This window comes from Megascapheus bottae, chromosome 16 (genome assembly GCF_031878675.1).
Source record: "Megascapheus bottae isolate mThoBot1 chromosome 16, mThoBot2.hap1, whole genome shotgun sequence".
In the NCBI taxonomy this organism is placed as follows: Eukaryota; Metazoa; Chordata; class Mammalia; order Rodentia; family Geomyidae; genus Megascapheus; species Megascapheus bottae.
This window is the reverse complement of record NC_143524.1, coordinates 47,704,757-47,721,580: the sequence shown is the minus strand read 5'-3', so window position 1 is coordinate 47,721,580 and position 16,824 is coordinate 47,704,757. Positions and strand designations below refer to the sequence as shown.

Below are 16,824 nucleotides of genomic sequence, written 5' to 3'. Positions count from 1 at the left end.
CCATGGTTTCCTTTGGATTTTTCATTTCCTTTCTTTGTTTACTGTGCTCATGTTCTATGTTGCTTCCATTTATTCCATGTGTAATAAATGATTCATGTCCATAATTCTTGGCTCCTAGGAGATAAAAATTTTATGCAGTAGTGTTATTGATTATACTTTATTGCTTCTCTATACTGTGCTCTGCGTGGCACCTCTAGGCACATCTCTCTCAGGTTGTCCATATTTGAATAGCTTCTGAAGCTCTTTCATTTGTAGCTTGAATATTTAGCCAGTCTATATCATAAGGCAAGTTGTTGACTAAATATTTTGTATTATAACCAGAATTCTTCATATCAGAAAGGTCATATTTAGGTGATCTCAACTATAGCCTTAGAAATGAATGAAAGCAAACCTTGGAAGATCTGTGAGTATGTGAATTTATTGTATCGATTTCAAAGCTAACTTTTGTAGTAAGCACTTACTGTTTTACCTTAGTATTATCAATTTACTTTTAGACCTTCACTCTGTCATGTCTATGTTGAGTATAACCTTTTTGTCTATATCTATGGTCAAAATGAAAGAATTACATTCTTGAAGTTGAGGGGTTGTTTCAGTCCTACTAGCACCAGCTTTTGTGGTTCACTAATGGAAATAGTCTCAGACTTTTGATCAGAAGGGCTCCAATTGGGTGCCTCAGTAATGGATGGACTTACTAATGCCTAGAGTATTTCTCAGGCAAAGAAAGTGCTCCTCTGCATGTGCAATGAGCAATGCATTCTGCCATCGATTGAATGATACTTTCTTAGTCATTTCTGCCTCTTGGCTGTTTGGGGTTCAGTCTCTTTAACATCCAGCTTTAATATTTCTCCTTTTTGATGATTTGCTACAGTTGAGATTTCATTCCAAGATAACTGAACTTCATATTGCTTATTCTGCTTTCTCCTCACAACATAGGCAACTGTATTATACATTAGCCTTAGTGAATATGTGTGTGTATGTGTGTGTCAAGTGTGCATATGTTTGTGCATATGTGTTTGCTAAACCATCACTAATATGTTAAAGAATGAGAAAGAAAAAGCATTAGGGGGAATACCCAAGGATGTAGATTCCAATCATAGCTTAGCTAAAGACTACTTATGTGACTTTTGAAAAATCTATCTCTAGCACTCAGTTTCCTTCTATTTGATCAAATTAATGTCTACCTCTATTCCAGATTTTTAGTACTTTGTGCTTCTGTGCATAATAACTCAGCTGGCTGGGGATGACGGTGGTCACCTAGAATTCCAACCCTTGAGAGACTAAAGTCAGGTGACCTCAAGTTTGAGGCCATCCTGGGATATACACAACAACATCTTGTCTCAAAAGCAAAAACAAATATAAAAAGCCATTGAACTGACCTTTCAAACATCTTATATTTGGAGGGCTTTGTAGGAATTTGATTTGACATTCTCTTAGTGTCACTTTAATAGTATAACACAGTTTGTATTGGGATTGTTTCATGTGCAAATACACTGCAAAAGGTGCTTTTCTTTCTCTTCCAGGATAATGGCTTTGTGCACATTCATACCCCAATAATTACATCCAATGACTGCGAGGGAGCTGGAGAGCTTTTTCATGTTCAGGTAAGTTGCGTTCTTCTTCTTATAGACATTTATTTCTGTTTGACATTTTTGTGTGCCCAGGTGTTCTCTTTAAATTTAATAAGAGTTGTGTGTACAGAAGATTACTGCTAACACCTGACTTTGTTAGTAGTACAGTAATCCTTAATAAACATTCTAACTGTTATGATTTCTCATCCCCAGCCACATTATTTACTTTGTGACTAGAAGAAGTGAATTTATTTATTTATTTATTTTTATCATGATTAAGTAAATGTACAAAGGAGTTACAATTCAATAAGTCAAGTTATGAGTACAATGTTTCTTGGTATCTCTCCTTCCTTTGTTCTTCATTTACCTTCTCCTGCTGCTACCCTCAAGTTATATAATTCAGTTTTTACATACACACATATGTATATATATATATGGAATATACCGACTGCATATTGTTACCCTTCCCTGTGCCCTAACTTTTGCTCCTCTAAAGCATGTTTCCACTTTCTGGAATTCATTTTGCTAAATAGTGCAATAGTTGTTCAGAGGAGTTACACCTTTGGATTCTTCCCCTAAGTATACCCTCCTCTAGTCAGGTTTTGTGTATGTAAATACATTGAGTCTTGTGTATGTCTCATGCATGTATTTTGTATCTAGCTTCCACATATGAGAAAAAACACGAGCTGTTTGTCTCCCTGAGCCTGCCTGGCTTACTTCACTTAACACAACTTTCTGAAGAGAGTCCCAAGGGCATAGGAAACAAATATGAGAAAGACTAGACAAATGGAATTAAAAACTAAAAAATTTCTTCCAAAATTGGAATTGTAAATTTAGAGGTAACTATTTTGCTATCAGGGAAATCTCCATAGTAGATCGAGTGATTATAATGTGTTTATCTTAGGCCATTAACAACTGAGGGCAAATTACCAGATAAAGATAAATAGAAAGAGGAACATACATATATATATATATATATATATATATATTTCTAAAGCTAAGCAAATGGTTTATATTATTTTAGAGTTAGGGAGAGGAATATTACATAGTGAAGTTAAAAGTGGCTTTTCAGCCAGGCGAGGCGGCTCATGCCTATAATCCTAGCTACTCAGGAAGCTGAGATTTGAGGATCATGGTTCAAAGCCAGCACTAAAGACCATGAGACTTTTTTCATATATTTTTATTGTAATTAATAGAAGGGTTACATTATATTCACCAGAAAGAAGATGCATTGCTTCACATACATTGATACCCTTTCTCATGTCTTGGTCCCCATTTCCCTCCCTCCACCCCGCCCCTCATCTTGTTTTCCCCCATTCCCTATCCGATTTCAAATAACCAAATAAGCATATATACAATATATCAGATAACAAGGTGAAATACTGTAACAATATGAGATAACCAAGAGACAGCAAAAGAGATGAGAGATAACATAATACATTAAGGACAACAGTCACTCATTATATGACTTTTGTTTCTATATCCTGGTGGTCCTTTCATTTCGTGTCATACTATATGGCCTTATGCATCTAGGCTGTGCTCTATTGTAAATCTCTGGTATGAGAGCCCAAGATTTCTACTGATTATGACAAATGAGGGAAACCAATGGGCCTGTGTTCCTTTGAGTCTGGCTTACTTCACTTAATATGATTTTTTCTAAGTCTTTCCATTTCCTTACAAATGGAGCACTGTTGTTGTTTCTGACAGCAGCATAGAATTCTATGCTTTCCATAGTGGTTGAATGAGTTTACACTCCCACCAACAGTGTAGTAGTGATCCCTCCTGGCCACATCCCCTCCAGCATCTGTTGTTACTAGATTTCTTGATCCTGGCCATTCTAACTGGAGTGAGGTGGAATCTTAGAGGTGTTTTGATTTGCATTTGTTTTATGGCCAAAGATGTTGACCATTTCTTCATGTGTCCATAGGACATTCTTATTTCTTCTTCAGAGAAGACTCTCTTTAAGTCTTTGGCCCATCGTTTAATGGGATATTTGTTTCTTTGGAGATTAGTTTTGGAGTGATTCAATTTTGAGCTGTTGATATATATTAGATATATAAGTGTTACCAGTAAACATCTAAAGACAACAATGCCTAGTATACACTCAAGTTTGAAGACAATAGTAAAAGGTTACCTTGAAAAAAAAAAGCACAGTAAGAACGTGTATTTCTAGCACTCATATTGATGAATGTTTCATTTTAGCTTTTTTCCTGATAACTCCATTTCCTGCTTTAAGACTTCGGATATTGGTTGAGATATGGGGACAACTGAATACGTGTGTGGGAAGTTACCTCCAGGGCATTCATTTATTGGGCAGACATTTGATACCATCTTTGCTCAAGGTGCTATGTTAAATGTACTGACTGATATAAAGATGTAGTTGAGATCTGCCCTATAAAGCTAAGTAGTTGTCGGGAATCCATGATACCTACTGTTACTTACTCTACAGTAGTCTTTGTACATAGTTTCCTTAGAGCTCTAGCTGATTTTCCAAAATTATATTAGGTCTTTACAATTCCAGACTAACTGTGGATGGCCTCAGTTTCTGACGGTTCAGTTTATGATTTTTCAATTTCATTATGTTAGGGGGACTTCAAATAACCAAATACGCATATATATATAGTATATCAGATAACCAGGAGAAATACTGTAACAATATGAGATAACTAAGGGACAGCAAAAGAGATGAGAGATAACATAATACATTAAAGACAACAATCACTCATTATATGGCTTTTGTTTCTATATCCTGGAGGTCCTTTCATTTAGCGTCATTCTATATGGCCTTATGAATCTACATTTTGTCAGACTAGAAAATTCTTATTGGTGAATGATAGTGAATATAACTGGGAAGCTTTAGGAATGAAAAAGTAAGTCTATTCTAAAGGCTTTTTTTTTCATCAGTCATTTTTTTAGGTAGGGTCTCTTGTTTTTGCTCAGGTTAGCCTTAGATAGCAATCTTCCTACCTTTGATCTCCTGCATAGCTAGGATTATAGTAATGTATCATCACATCCAGCTTATTGATTGAGTAGGGTCTTGATATATTTTTGCCTATCTCTTGATCTCTGCCTCCTCTGTAGTTGGGCTTACAGTCATGATCTGTTGAATTTTGCCTAAAAAGCTTTATATACTGCAAAATTTATGCACTTGAAAGTGTATCATTTCAATGTTAAGTACTATAAAAGAAACAGAGCAGCAGAGTAGCCAGTGTGTGTGTGTGTGTGTGTGTGTGTGTGTGTGTGTTAAATAGTGTCATCACAGGGGAATCTAAAGAGCTCAGGGAGAGCACCCAGGCCCAGAGTCCAAGCCCCACGACTGGGGGGGGGGGGAAGAAATATTTGAGCTCAGATAAGAATCAGTATTTATGTTGTCACTATGTAAATAATATTCAGCTCAGTGTTGTAACAGTTCAAATAAGTTAAACACAGATTATTTGTTAAAGCATAGTTAATAGGCAATTTAAATTTAAATTCACTGACTTGAAAATGTTTGGCACTGTTACACCAGATACATTTAATTTATTCCATAAATCATGGAATATCTTGCTCTCAAAAAGAAAAGTATACTATTTTGTGTTTTTAATGTTAGGTGGATTGTGCAGCTAATCACCATGTTGTAACATGAGGGCATTTTCAGTACCAAGTCCTACATGCTCTTTATTTAGTAGTCCTTCTTATCTTACTTCCAGTTTTGATCACATCTACTTTCTATAGATTTTCTTTTCCTGAAACATTTCTTATTAAAAGAGTTGTGCAATATGTGACTTTTTTGGGGGGTGGGGGTGGGGGAATCAGTCATGGGGCTTGAACTCTAGGCCTGCATGTTGTCCCTGAGCTCTTCAGCTCAAGGCTATCACTCTATCACTTGAGCCATAGCTCCACTTCAGTTTTCTGGTGATTAATTGGAGATAAGAGACTCATGGACTGTAGTGCTCAAGCTGGCTTTGAACCGAAATCCTCAGATCTCAGCCTCCTGAGTAGCTAGGATTATAGGTGTGAACCACCAGCACCCAGCCAATGTGTGATTGTTGTGTCTGATTTCTTCCAGTTAATATGGCCTTTGAGGTTTATTTGCGTTTGAGCTTGTATCATTGTTGCATTCTTATTTGTATCCTACAACTGTGTACATGTACCATGTTATTTATCGATTTATCAGTCACTGGACATTTGAGTGTTACTACCTTTTGGCTAATAGAAGTGTGCTGAGAACATTTATGAAAAGCTTTTGTGTATATGTACATATGATTTCATTTCTTTTAGATGGAATTTCTGTGTCATGTGGTAACTGTTTAAAAATTTTAAAAGGTGCTGAAACTACTTTCCAAAGTGGATATACCATTACGTTCCCACCAGCAGTGTAGGAGGGTTTCAGTTTTACTGCATCTTCATCTCTACTTGTTTTTTATTTCTTTGATTCATCTAAAAGCATGCAAAGTTTACTTGATTTGCATTTCCCTAATGAGTAAAAGATACTGAAATTCTTTTCATGCATGTATTGACCATTGTATATCTTCTCTGAAGAAATTTATATTCTAGTCCTTTATACATTTAAAAAATTATATTGTCTTTTCCTCAATTTATAGAAGTTCTTTTATGTATTGTAAATATAAGTCTATCTTCCCTTACACCTCAGCAGAATGAAGGTTCTGATACTGTCTAGAGAGGCAGAGCCTTTCATATGGCTACAGTCACTCAGAGATAGCACTAGTTAAGACTGGACTTAAACTTATCTATCTCTTAGCACATGCAGACAGACTGTTGTGTTGTTTTTCAACACAGCCCTGGGGCATAATTTGTATTGCAAACTCATCAGTCAAGTTCAGACTCCTTTATGGGAATAACTCTCAAGCTCAATAATGTAAAATTTATTCTAACCTCAAAAGGACTCTTTCTGGGCAACTCTCAGGTGTTTTTTTGGGGGGGGGTGGGGGGAGGGCTTTTTTTCCCAGCAAAATAACGTACACAGCTTAGTTTGTATCTGTGTCCATGTGTGTCCTGGGGCTTGAACTCTAATTCTCTGGACTTTTCTGCCTGGGCTGGCTTTGGATCACAATCCTCAGATCTCAACCTCTTGAGTAGCTAGGATTACAGGCGTGAGTCACCAGTGCCTGGCCACAGTTTAGCCTTTATCCCCAGTGAATCTGCTAATCTTTAATTGTCTCTTATCATAACCACCAGTGTTTCAGAGGAGCATTCCTTCAATTTGAGCTTTTCCATATTCTGTTGTAAATATAGTCAAGTCCTTTAAGGAGAAATCTGGACCTTTGTTTTATGATCTGCTTCTTTGCCTAGGCAAAATCAAGCAGGCAGGGCTCTAGTGCTACAGACATGGACAATAAATGTTTTGAGTGACTTCCTAGTTTAGGAGCTGAGTGCTCAGGAATGATTGTGACTGCAGTCTCAGGTTTCTTTGGCTGGACTTTCCTGGCCTGAAACCTATACCCTAAAAACTAGAGCCAGACTTTCCACCTAAAAACAGACTCCTATGTTCTTGTCTGTGTCAGTCTGGATTGAAATTTCTACCATGCTAAACAGTGAATAGAATGGGAAAGAGTGAGCTGTGGTTTCCAAACCCTTGTCCTTGCTAAGTTGTAGTAGATTTTTAAAAATAATTTCTTCATTTGTTACATGCAAACCTTGTTTATTTTTTAAACCTGTTTTACTGAGGAGTAAGTCTGAGGAACTTCCCAAACTACCATGCCAGAAGAGGGGAACAAAAAGGCTAATCAGATCTATTTTTTATCACAGTTATCCTCAGTTTCTTCTTTTATGAAATTGTGACTGTGTCTAACACTATACTTTAAGTTGTAAGGAGTAAGGAAATGACATCTGTGAAATTTCTGATAAGAAATAGGAAAACAGTGTACAAAAGCGTGCTAATATAAGGGCATTTCTACTTTCCAAACTCGTACGTACTTTAGAAGTACATAACAGTTCCTGGACCTCAAAAGTCTCTGGGCCTTCTAAAGTTCAGAAATTCTGAAGTTCCTGGGCTTCAAAAATTTTGTGATTTTAAGGGCCAGGAGTTTGGTGTAGTGGTAGAGTGCTCACCTCGCATGCACTAAGACCTTGGTTCGATTCCTCAGTACCATACACATAGAAAAACAGCCAGAAGTGGTGCTGAGGCTCAAGTGGTAGAGCTCTAGCCTTGAGAAAGTCCAAGCTCAAGCCCAGGACTGGCAAAAAAAAAAAATTGTGATTGTAAATTTTTATGTGAATGTAAGTTTTTCCACACATGATTTGAGTTCTCTTTGATACCTTCCTTTAAAAAAAAAATTACTCTTACCTGTTTTCTTTAAGCTTTTCAGATGTTACATGGGCTAATCCAAGTCAGATCTCTTTAAAGGAAAAAAAAAACAAACCTTCCCTTCTCTGATTCCTGCTATACTCTTATATTCAGTTTCTCTTTAGCCTGTTTTTAACATTCATTTGCTCTTTAAAGATTTCTTGCACAACACTTTTGTTTCCACATCCAGATTGTATAAGTGTTTAGGAAAGAAATGTGCCCTTCAGCTCATTTAACTATTTTGTTGATTAATCTTTCCTTTCTTAGCCTGATAAGACTTTCAGCCTTAGTAATATTTATTATTCCTGTTGTGGATGTCTATTTCTATTAAAGAGGCCCAGTTTGTGCATGTGGAAAATGCCTGACCCTAGAATACATCTAGGAAGGCTAGACCTTAGTCTTATTCTTCTGTAATCTTTGAAATTTTGGTTCTGTGCATTACTCTGACCAAAACACCTAGAGAACAACTTAAAAGGATGTTTTAGTCTATGATCTTTGGATCCACGGCAGAGCACCATGGCAGTGGGAACATGTGACATAGGCAGCTTACCTCATGGTAGATAGGAAACAGAGAGAGAAAGAAAGGGACTGGGGACCGAGTGTAACCTTCAAAGTCATGGCCCCAGTGATCTAATTTTTCCAACTAGTTCTCATTTCTGAAGTTTTCACCTTCTCTCCAAATACTATCACTAGCCTTTAATGCATGAACCTGTGTGATACATTCCATTTTACCCTTGAGTCGTGACTCCAGCCCCTTTTTGCATTGGTTATTTTAGAGGTTGGTAAGATTACAAGCATGAGCCACTATATCCATCTTGGACTCTTGTATTCTGTCATGGAGACTCCACCCTAGCAAATTTTATCTAATGTCAGTTACTTCCTAAAGGTCCCAGCGCTAAATGCTTTAGTGGGATTAAGTTTTCACCCTCTCAGTACTTCACAGTGGAGATTGAATTTCAGCATGTGACACCTTGAGGAACAAACTCAGATCATATCCAACTCATTGCATAAGCAAAGGAATAACATAAATCAGTTTTCTAAAACTTTTTGCTGGTATTGAAGCTTGAACTCAGGGCCTCATATACTTACTTGGCTTTTGAATCATGGCTGCCACTTTACCACATGAGCAAAAACCTCCACTTCAAGGATGTTTTTGGTTTGTTTGTTAATTATTTGGGGGTAAGTCTCTTGGAATTGACTCTTTGGTCCCAAACCCATGATTCTCAGATCTCAGTTTCCTGAGTATCTACGATTACAGATACAAACCACCAGTGCCCAACTAATCACTATTCCAGGAAGTGAGAAAATATTAAAGAGAAGAAACCAGTTAAAAGTCTAACGCTATAATCTAGCAGGCTATATAATGATTTAAAACAGAATTGAAGTGATAGATCATAAAATGTTCATTGGAGCCAGCATTTATGTAGTAGTTGATGGCTAATCTTTGCTAAAAATCTTTGATCTTTTTTCCTTTTTTTGGGGGGGGGGTGGGTGGCAGTGGGCGTGTAGTCCTGGAGCTTAAACTCAGGGCGGGGTGCTGTCCTAAGCTTTTTTGTACATTTAGTGCTCTGAGCATTTGCTCCACTTTTGACATTTCGGTAGTTAATTTGATAGTTAATTTTCCTGCTTAGGTTGGCTTTGAACTGTGATCCTTATACCTCAGCCTCCTGAGTAATTAGGATTACAGGCATGAGCCATGGCGCCTAGCTCTTTGAACTTTTAATAAGGAGAAAATATATTTTTCTATAAAATTATTTTCATTTCTAACTAGTTGAAAAATAGATTTTATTCCCTTTTAACTTGAACTTTCATGTTGCTAGTTTGAGCACTAGAATTCAAATAAGTAGTCATAAAGTTAAAGAAAATGTCAACTTCATAAGCCTTTTGAGCTTTTACCTTTTTTTTTGTTTTTTGTTTTTTGTTTTTGGCCAGTCATGGGGCTTGAACTCAGGGCCCAGGCACTGTCCTTGAGCTTTCTCAAGGCTAGGGCTGTACAACTTGAGCCACAAGTACCACTTCTGGCTTTTTCTGTGTCTGTGGTACCAAGGAATCAAACCCAGGGCTTTGTGCATGTTAGGTAAGCACTCTACCACTAGGCCATGTTCCCAGCCCCTGAGCTTATACTTGTTAGGGCCAGGGCTAGATAATCATTTGGGGGAGTGAGTTTTTATAGAAACTACTAATATTGTGGATATGGTCTTTTGTAGGAGGTACTCCATGGCAATGTTGACTTCAAGAGATACCTTGACTCCCTCCAAATTATACTAGTCCTTAGTAGATATCACCACAATGGTAAAAAAAAAAAAAAAAAAAAAAAAAGAAGTCAGTGTTTCTTACAGTGTCTTATCCTTATGCACCACAGCAGGAACTATCTTTTTAGTAACTACTGGCTGAGAACACTTTAATATTTGGGAAAGAGGTAAGAGATCTAAAACTAGCTGTCATAGAAATTTGGTAGGATTTAGGGTACATAGTGTAGCTTCATTTTAAAGTATTTATTAATAGAGTTACCTACTGTGCTCATAGGGGTGGTAAAGTCATTTGGGAAGTTGGGGCTAAGTGACTTGAAGCCTTAACTCTGGAAAGTAGTTTTCTTTTATGAAGGAAAGAGCTAGAGAATAGAACCATGTTGTAACCATCTTATAACTAACCATTCTTATAACTAATAAGCCAAAATTAGTATTTTTGAGTGATATGTAACAAAATGGCACATGTCACATTAGGAGTAAATTTTTTGTTGTTTTCTGACCTTATGTTGTGTTTCTTCCCTTGCTTTTTTGCCTAGCCATCTTCTAATCTAGAGATAACAGGCACCTTTTCTTGTTCTGTTTCTCTCAGACTATCCAGCTGGAAGGCAGACTGTTTACAAATAGTCTGAGTTAATAGCATCCTTTCCTGCTGATGGAATATTTGCCAAAATGAAACCTTTCTCAGGACTGAGTGGGTGTTCTGGTTTGTGGGTGTTCTGGAATGTAATTGGACTTTTATTTTAAGAACGATTATTTTCATTCCAAAGTTCAGTATATACTGATATTAATTTGTAGTAGTTGGAAAATATGGAAATATAAACTAGAAACTGGACATTGGAAATTGTTAATCAGTGAAAGGCCTGTGTACATGGATTATAACTAACAGGAAAATCCTGATCTGTCATAACTAGCAAAGTAGAATTCAGTTTACTGAGCCTGTTTTTCTTGGCTTTAGTTGTTATGTATGAGATGTAGTCTGATGGCATGCAAGAGTAATTTCTTTAGCAATGATAGCAACCCTATTTGAGACACAGCTTTATAGGGAATATGAAACTACCAAACCACAAATCTTTGGAGACTGTGTAACTGATTTAGTCCCTGTATTTTGTTTTATAGGATTAGAATCCCTGACTTTGGAATGATACACTATAGAAATTTTTTTTTCCCCAATCCTGGGGCTGAACCCGATAGTGCTCTATCTACCACTTGAGTTACAGCTCCATTCTGGCTTTTTTGATAGTTAATTGCAAATAAGAATCTCACAGACTTAGTCCTGTCCTGGCTGGAGTTGAACTGCAATCTCAGCCTCCTGAATAGCTAGGATTACAATGTGAGCCACCAGTACCCAGTTGCAATGATAGACTTTTTAAAAAGCATTGAGTTTGTCCTAGTGGTGGAGTGCTTGCCTAGCATGCATGAAGACCCAGGTTCTATTCCTCAATCCCACATACATAGGGGAAAAAAAGCCAGAAATGGTGCTGTGACTCAAGTGGAAGAGCTCTGGCCTTGAGAAAGCCCAAGGACAGTGCTCATGCCCTGAGCTGAAGCCCAGGACTGGCAAAAAAAAAAAAAAAAAAAAAAAAAAAAAGCATTCTGAGTACTATTAGAAAGGTATTAGAAACTTAGAAACCTGGATTCTAGTACTATGTTTACCAAAACACTAATTAATTAGTTGAGTATGAAGTTGGCCTAACAGTGCTTACCTGTTTATTTTTTTCTCTTGCCAGTCCTGGAGAGTGATCTCAGTGTCTGGGCCCTGTCCTTTAGCTTCTTTTGCTCAAGGTTAGCACTCCACCACTTGAGCTACAGCATCACTTCTGGCCCTTTCTGTTTATGTGGTACTGAGGAATCAAATCCAGGACTTCATGCATGCTAGGCAAGCTCTCTACCACTAAGCCACATTCCCAGCACAGTGTTTAACACTTTTAAGGGATAGATTTTGTTACAAAAGAAAAGAGTTTAAAGTCTCTTTTAACTCAAAGATCTGTATTGTGAAAGGCTTGGCTTCATTATAGGCCCTTAATTGGAATAAAATTAGAACATTCACTGGTCATATGCACACAGATGGTAAGCATTTTCCTTTTTCTTCATGGTCTTAGTTTAAAGGAAATTATAGCGTGGAATAAACAGAATGTGTTTGGTTTTAGACCTTTTAAGGTAATATGGCAAGCTTCAAGTTTATGCATTCTTCTGTTCTTAACTTTTCAACTCTTGGACTATGAGTTGATGGAAAGTGAGGAGAATGTGAGAGTGAGGATACAAAGTAGGTGGAAAAATAAAAGGGAGGTAAAATAGATGTGAGTACTTTGGTGATTATGGACCTCAAGTAAGTTCCTCATCATTGACACATTATTTTCTCCCATCCAGATAACTGCTTCTTGCTGTCTCCTTGCTACATGTTTTACATGGGGACAGAACAGATTTATGTGGGTCTTCCTATTATCTACCTTGAGATTATGAACTACCTAGCTGTATTTGTTCTACTGTAAGAACAGATAATATTCTCTTGGAAATCCTCAAAGAAGCAGGGAGGATTTTAGACCTCCATGATAGAAAATTCCCTGGGCTACACACACTTACAATGTTTTTGGTTGTTCTTAGTTTTCCATTTCTTGGCTATGATAATTTTGTCCTCCAATGAAAGCTAGCAAAGTTTTATTTCTATGGTACATTTTAACAAAAAGCTGAGATGCATTGTGTTGCTGTGATACACTTTATAAGATGGAGAAAGAAACACTGAGTCAGATTAGAATGGAAGAGAATTCACTGAGGTTTCAAATGTTGTTCCCCCCCAAAAATGTATTATACTTTTACATAAAATCATTTTTTCCATATATTTTTAATTGTAATTAATAGAAGGGTTACATTGTATTCACCAGCTAGACGGTGCATTATTTCACAAACATTGATATCCTTTCTCATATCTTGGTCCCCGTTTCCCTCCTCCCACCCCCGCCCCTCATCTTGTTTTCTCCCCTTCCCTATCAGATTTCAAATAACCAAATGAGCATATATACAATATATCAGATAACAAGGTGAAATACTGTAACAATATGAGATAACCAAGCAAAAGAGATGAGAGATAACATAGAACATTAAGGACAACAATCACTCATTATATGGCTTTTGTTTCTATATCCTGGAGGTCCTTTCATTTAGCGTCATACTACATGGCCTTATGTATCTAGGTTTTGTAAATCTCTGGTATGAGAACCCAAGGTTTCTACTGATTATGACAAATGAGGGAAACCATTGGGCCTATGTTCCTTTGAGTCTGGCTTACTTCACTTAATAAGAGTTTTTCTAAGTCTTTCCATTTCCTTACAAATGGAGCACTGTCGTTGTTTCTGACAGCAGCCTAGAATTCCATTGTGTATAAATACCACATCTTGTTGATCCACTCATCAACTGAGGGGCATCTAGGTTGGTTCCATATGTTTGCTGTGGTAAATAGTGCTGCAATGAACACCATGTGCTAGTGGATTTAGTATGTCCTTGTTTCTGGATGGTTAGGTAAATGCCAAGTAGTGGAATTGCTGGGTCATAGGGAGTCTATATTTAGTCTTTTGAGGAACTGCCATACTGCTTTTCATAATGGTTGAGTTTGCACTCCCACCAACAGTGTAGTAGTGATCCCTCCTGGCCACATCCCCTCCAGCATCTGTTGTTACTAGATTTCTTGATCCATTCTAACTGGAGTGAGGTAGAATCTTAGAGTTGTTTTGATTTGCATTTTTTTTATGGCCAGAGATGTTGAGCATTTCTTCATGTGCCCATAGGACATTCTTATTTTTTCTTCAGAGAAGACTCTCTTTAAGTCTTTGAACCATCTTTTAATGGGATGGTTGTTTCTTTAGAGATCAGTCTTGGAGTGATTCAGTTTTTTGAGCTGTTGATATATTTTAGATATGAGGCCTTTGTCCATTGTTGTACTTTTACATAAAATCTTATACTGGGAGTCTGTACATAAACATAACTAGAATGAAGAATGGGATTGAAGAGAACAGGGCTTAGAAATGTGAAAAACAGCAAAAAAAAAAAAAGTTCTTGAATGCTAGTTTTAGAGCTCCTCTAGAGGGGCATTAAGAGGTTTCTAGTACTATTTTCAGAAAAGTCAGAATTGCAGTTTTATAAAGATTATTCTGGAGGTTTGAGGCTTGATTGAGAGATTTGTGAATTTGGAAGATAATGAGGTTTTATCTGCAATTTCTTTTTCGTGAACAGCCTTTTTTTTGGTGGGGGTCAGTCATGGGGCTTGAACTCTGGACCTGGGTACTGTCTCTGTGCTCTTCAGCTCAAGGCTAGTAGTACTCTACCACTTTGAGCCACAGTGTCATTTCTGGTTCTCTGGTGGTGAGTTAGAGATGAGTCTTATGGACTCTCCTTCCCTGGTTGGCTTTGAACTATGATCCTCAGATCTCAGCTTACTAAGTAGCTTGGATTACAGGCGTGAGCCACCAGCACCCACCTTGGGACACCTATTTATTAAGGCTTTATTTGGGATTTTGGTTAGATTATACTCTCTCTTATGTTATGTGTATGTGTGAGGGGGAAGACTTTATTGGCCTAGTAATGCCCCAAATCCCTTTATACTGAAATATTTATTATAAAGGACCCCAAAATACTCAATATAAACAGCTTCAGAGAAGTAAAAATTCATTTTTGCTCAGTTTCCCAAGGGTCTTCTGAGGAATAATATGACGGTAGTCGTCACAAAGGAATTCTCTTTGTGATGATTAACTGAGCTGCACACGTTCCCTCAAATGTATTAGATATCTCAGAAGAAACATTAGAGGAAAAAAAAGTGTTTTTTTTCTAGTTGCAATATATTTAGAAACTGAATTTTTTCCAATGAGAAATATTCTATGCTTTATTGCTAGATAATATACTTTAGAACATTCAAGGAATGTTTTGAATGGTATGAGAATTAAGTCTGATTTGTTCCTTGATATTCACTCATTTTTAATACACATCTAATTCTGAAGGCTGTAGGCACAGTTATAAAATTTTTACTATTATAGTTTTGTTCTCTTGAAGGAGTTATAGAAGGGAGTTTTAGTTCAACATGTCATTTCATGTCACGATATCTTGAACAATGGTACACTTTTCATCCTTCTGTTCCATTTCTCTCAACCCCACCTCAAATTTCCTGGCTCCAATTTCATACATATTTTGAATATATTACTGCATTTTCTCCCACATTCATCTACCCCTTTCCCATTGATCTCAAACCCCTCCCCCTTCTAGTACCAGCTGTCCTGGTGGTCATTTTGTTAGACTGTTACTTGTTTGAAAGAGTTACAACGTTGGAATCTTCCCTTTCACATACCATACTTCAGCCATTATTTTTGTGTATATATGCACATGACCTATGTATATACATATGTATTTATAAATTAACCGTGTTCTTTGTGTTTCTGAACCTAACATAACATAATTTTTAGAGGTGGAACCATTCTTTACAAATGACATTTTTCCTAGATGAATAAAATTCAAATATATATGTATATATATATATATGCATTTTCCCGATCAATTTCTCCATTCAAGGGCATCTAGGCTGTTTCCATAACCTGACTATGACTAGTGTAATGATTAAGATTGTTGTATAAGTGGCTTTACTGTGCTCTAGTGATCATAGGGTGGTTCTACAAGTTTTTTTGAGGAATCTCCAAGCTCTTCTCAAAAAATGTTTTTAATTTAGAGACATAAGGCCAATAGTATGATACTGAATGTAAGGACCTCCAGGATAGGGAAACAAAAGCCATATAATGAGTGATTGTTGTCCTTAATGTACTGTGTTATCTCTTATCTCTTTTGCTATCCCTTGGTTATCTCATATTGTTACAATATTTCACCTTGTTATCTGATATATTTTATATGTGCTTAATTGGTTATTTGAAATTGGATAGGGAAGGGGGGAAATCAAGATGAGTTGCGGGGGAGGGAAATGGGGACCATGTCATAAGAAAGGGTATCAATGTATGTGAAGTAATGCATCTTCTATCTGGTGAATATAATGTAACCCTTCTATTAATTACAATTTAAAAAATCTTTTTAAGATCCTGTTAGTAGGGCCAAGAGTGTGGCCTAGTGGTAGAATGCTTGCCTATCATACACAAAGCCCTAGGTTCCATTCCTTGGTACCACATACACAGAAAAGGCCAGAAATGGTGTTATGGTTCAAGTGGTAGAGTGCTAGCTTTGAGAAAGCCTAAGGACAGTGCTCAGGCCCTGAGTTCAAGCCCTAGGACTGGCCAAAAAAAAAATCTTGTTAGTATAAGCATCTCTATGATCAATATGTTCTATTCTTCATTTGTCAAGAGAGAGTTTCATTTCTATCAATCTCAATCAGTGTAGCCAGTGGCAAGATGAAGAACTCCTCAGGTAGAGTGCATGGAGTACCAGGAAGCTGAGAAAAATGGTTGTGAGCTTTTGGTGTGATCTTTTCTCTAGCTTCTTTATTGCAAAAAAGGAGATTCCCCAGAAATAACATTTCTTCCAGTACTAGAGGTTTGGGGATTGAACTCAAGGCCTAATGCTTGCTAGAAAGGTACTTTACTATGTATGAGCAGTTACCTCTATACATTTTTTTATATTTTTTATTGTAATTAATAAAAGGGTTACATGATATTTGCCAGATAGAAGGTGCATTAATTCACATACATTGAGCCCTTTCACATGTCTTGGTACCCATTACCCTTCTCCCCACACCCCCCAA

At 37.0% G+C, this 16,824-nt stretch overlaps 1 protein-coding gene across 4 annotated transcripts in view; it reads left to right on the top strand.

Moving 5' to 3' along the window:
• The window catches only part of Nars2 (asparaginyl-tRNA synthetase 2, mitochondrial), a 106,975-nt gene that overhangs the window by 19,084 nt on the left and 71,067 nt on the right, over nt 1–16,824 (top strand). For all 4 annotated transcript variants that reach the window (XR_016538095.1, XM_090348506.1, XM_090348504.1 and 1 more), the window contains exon 5: nt 1,521–1,601. Coding sequence is in view for 3 of the 4 variants with exons in the window: in XM_090348506.1 (XP_090204632.1) it covers nt 1,521–1,601 (81 nt within the window). In the remaining variant the exon portion in view is untranslated. The remainder of the gene's footprint in view (nt 1–1,520; nt 1,602–16,824) is intronic.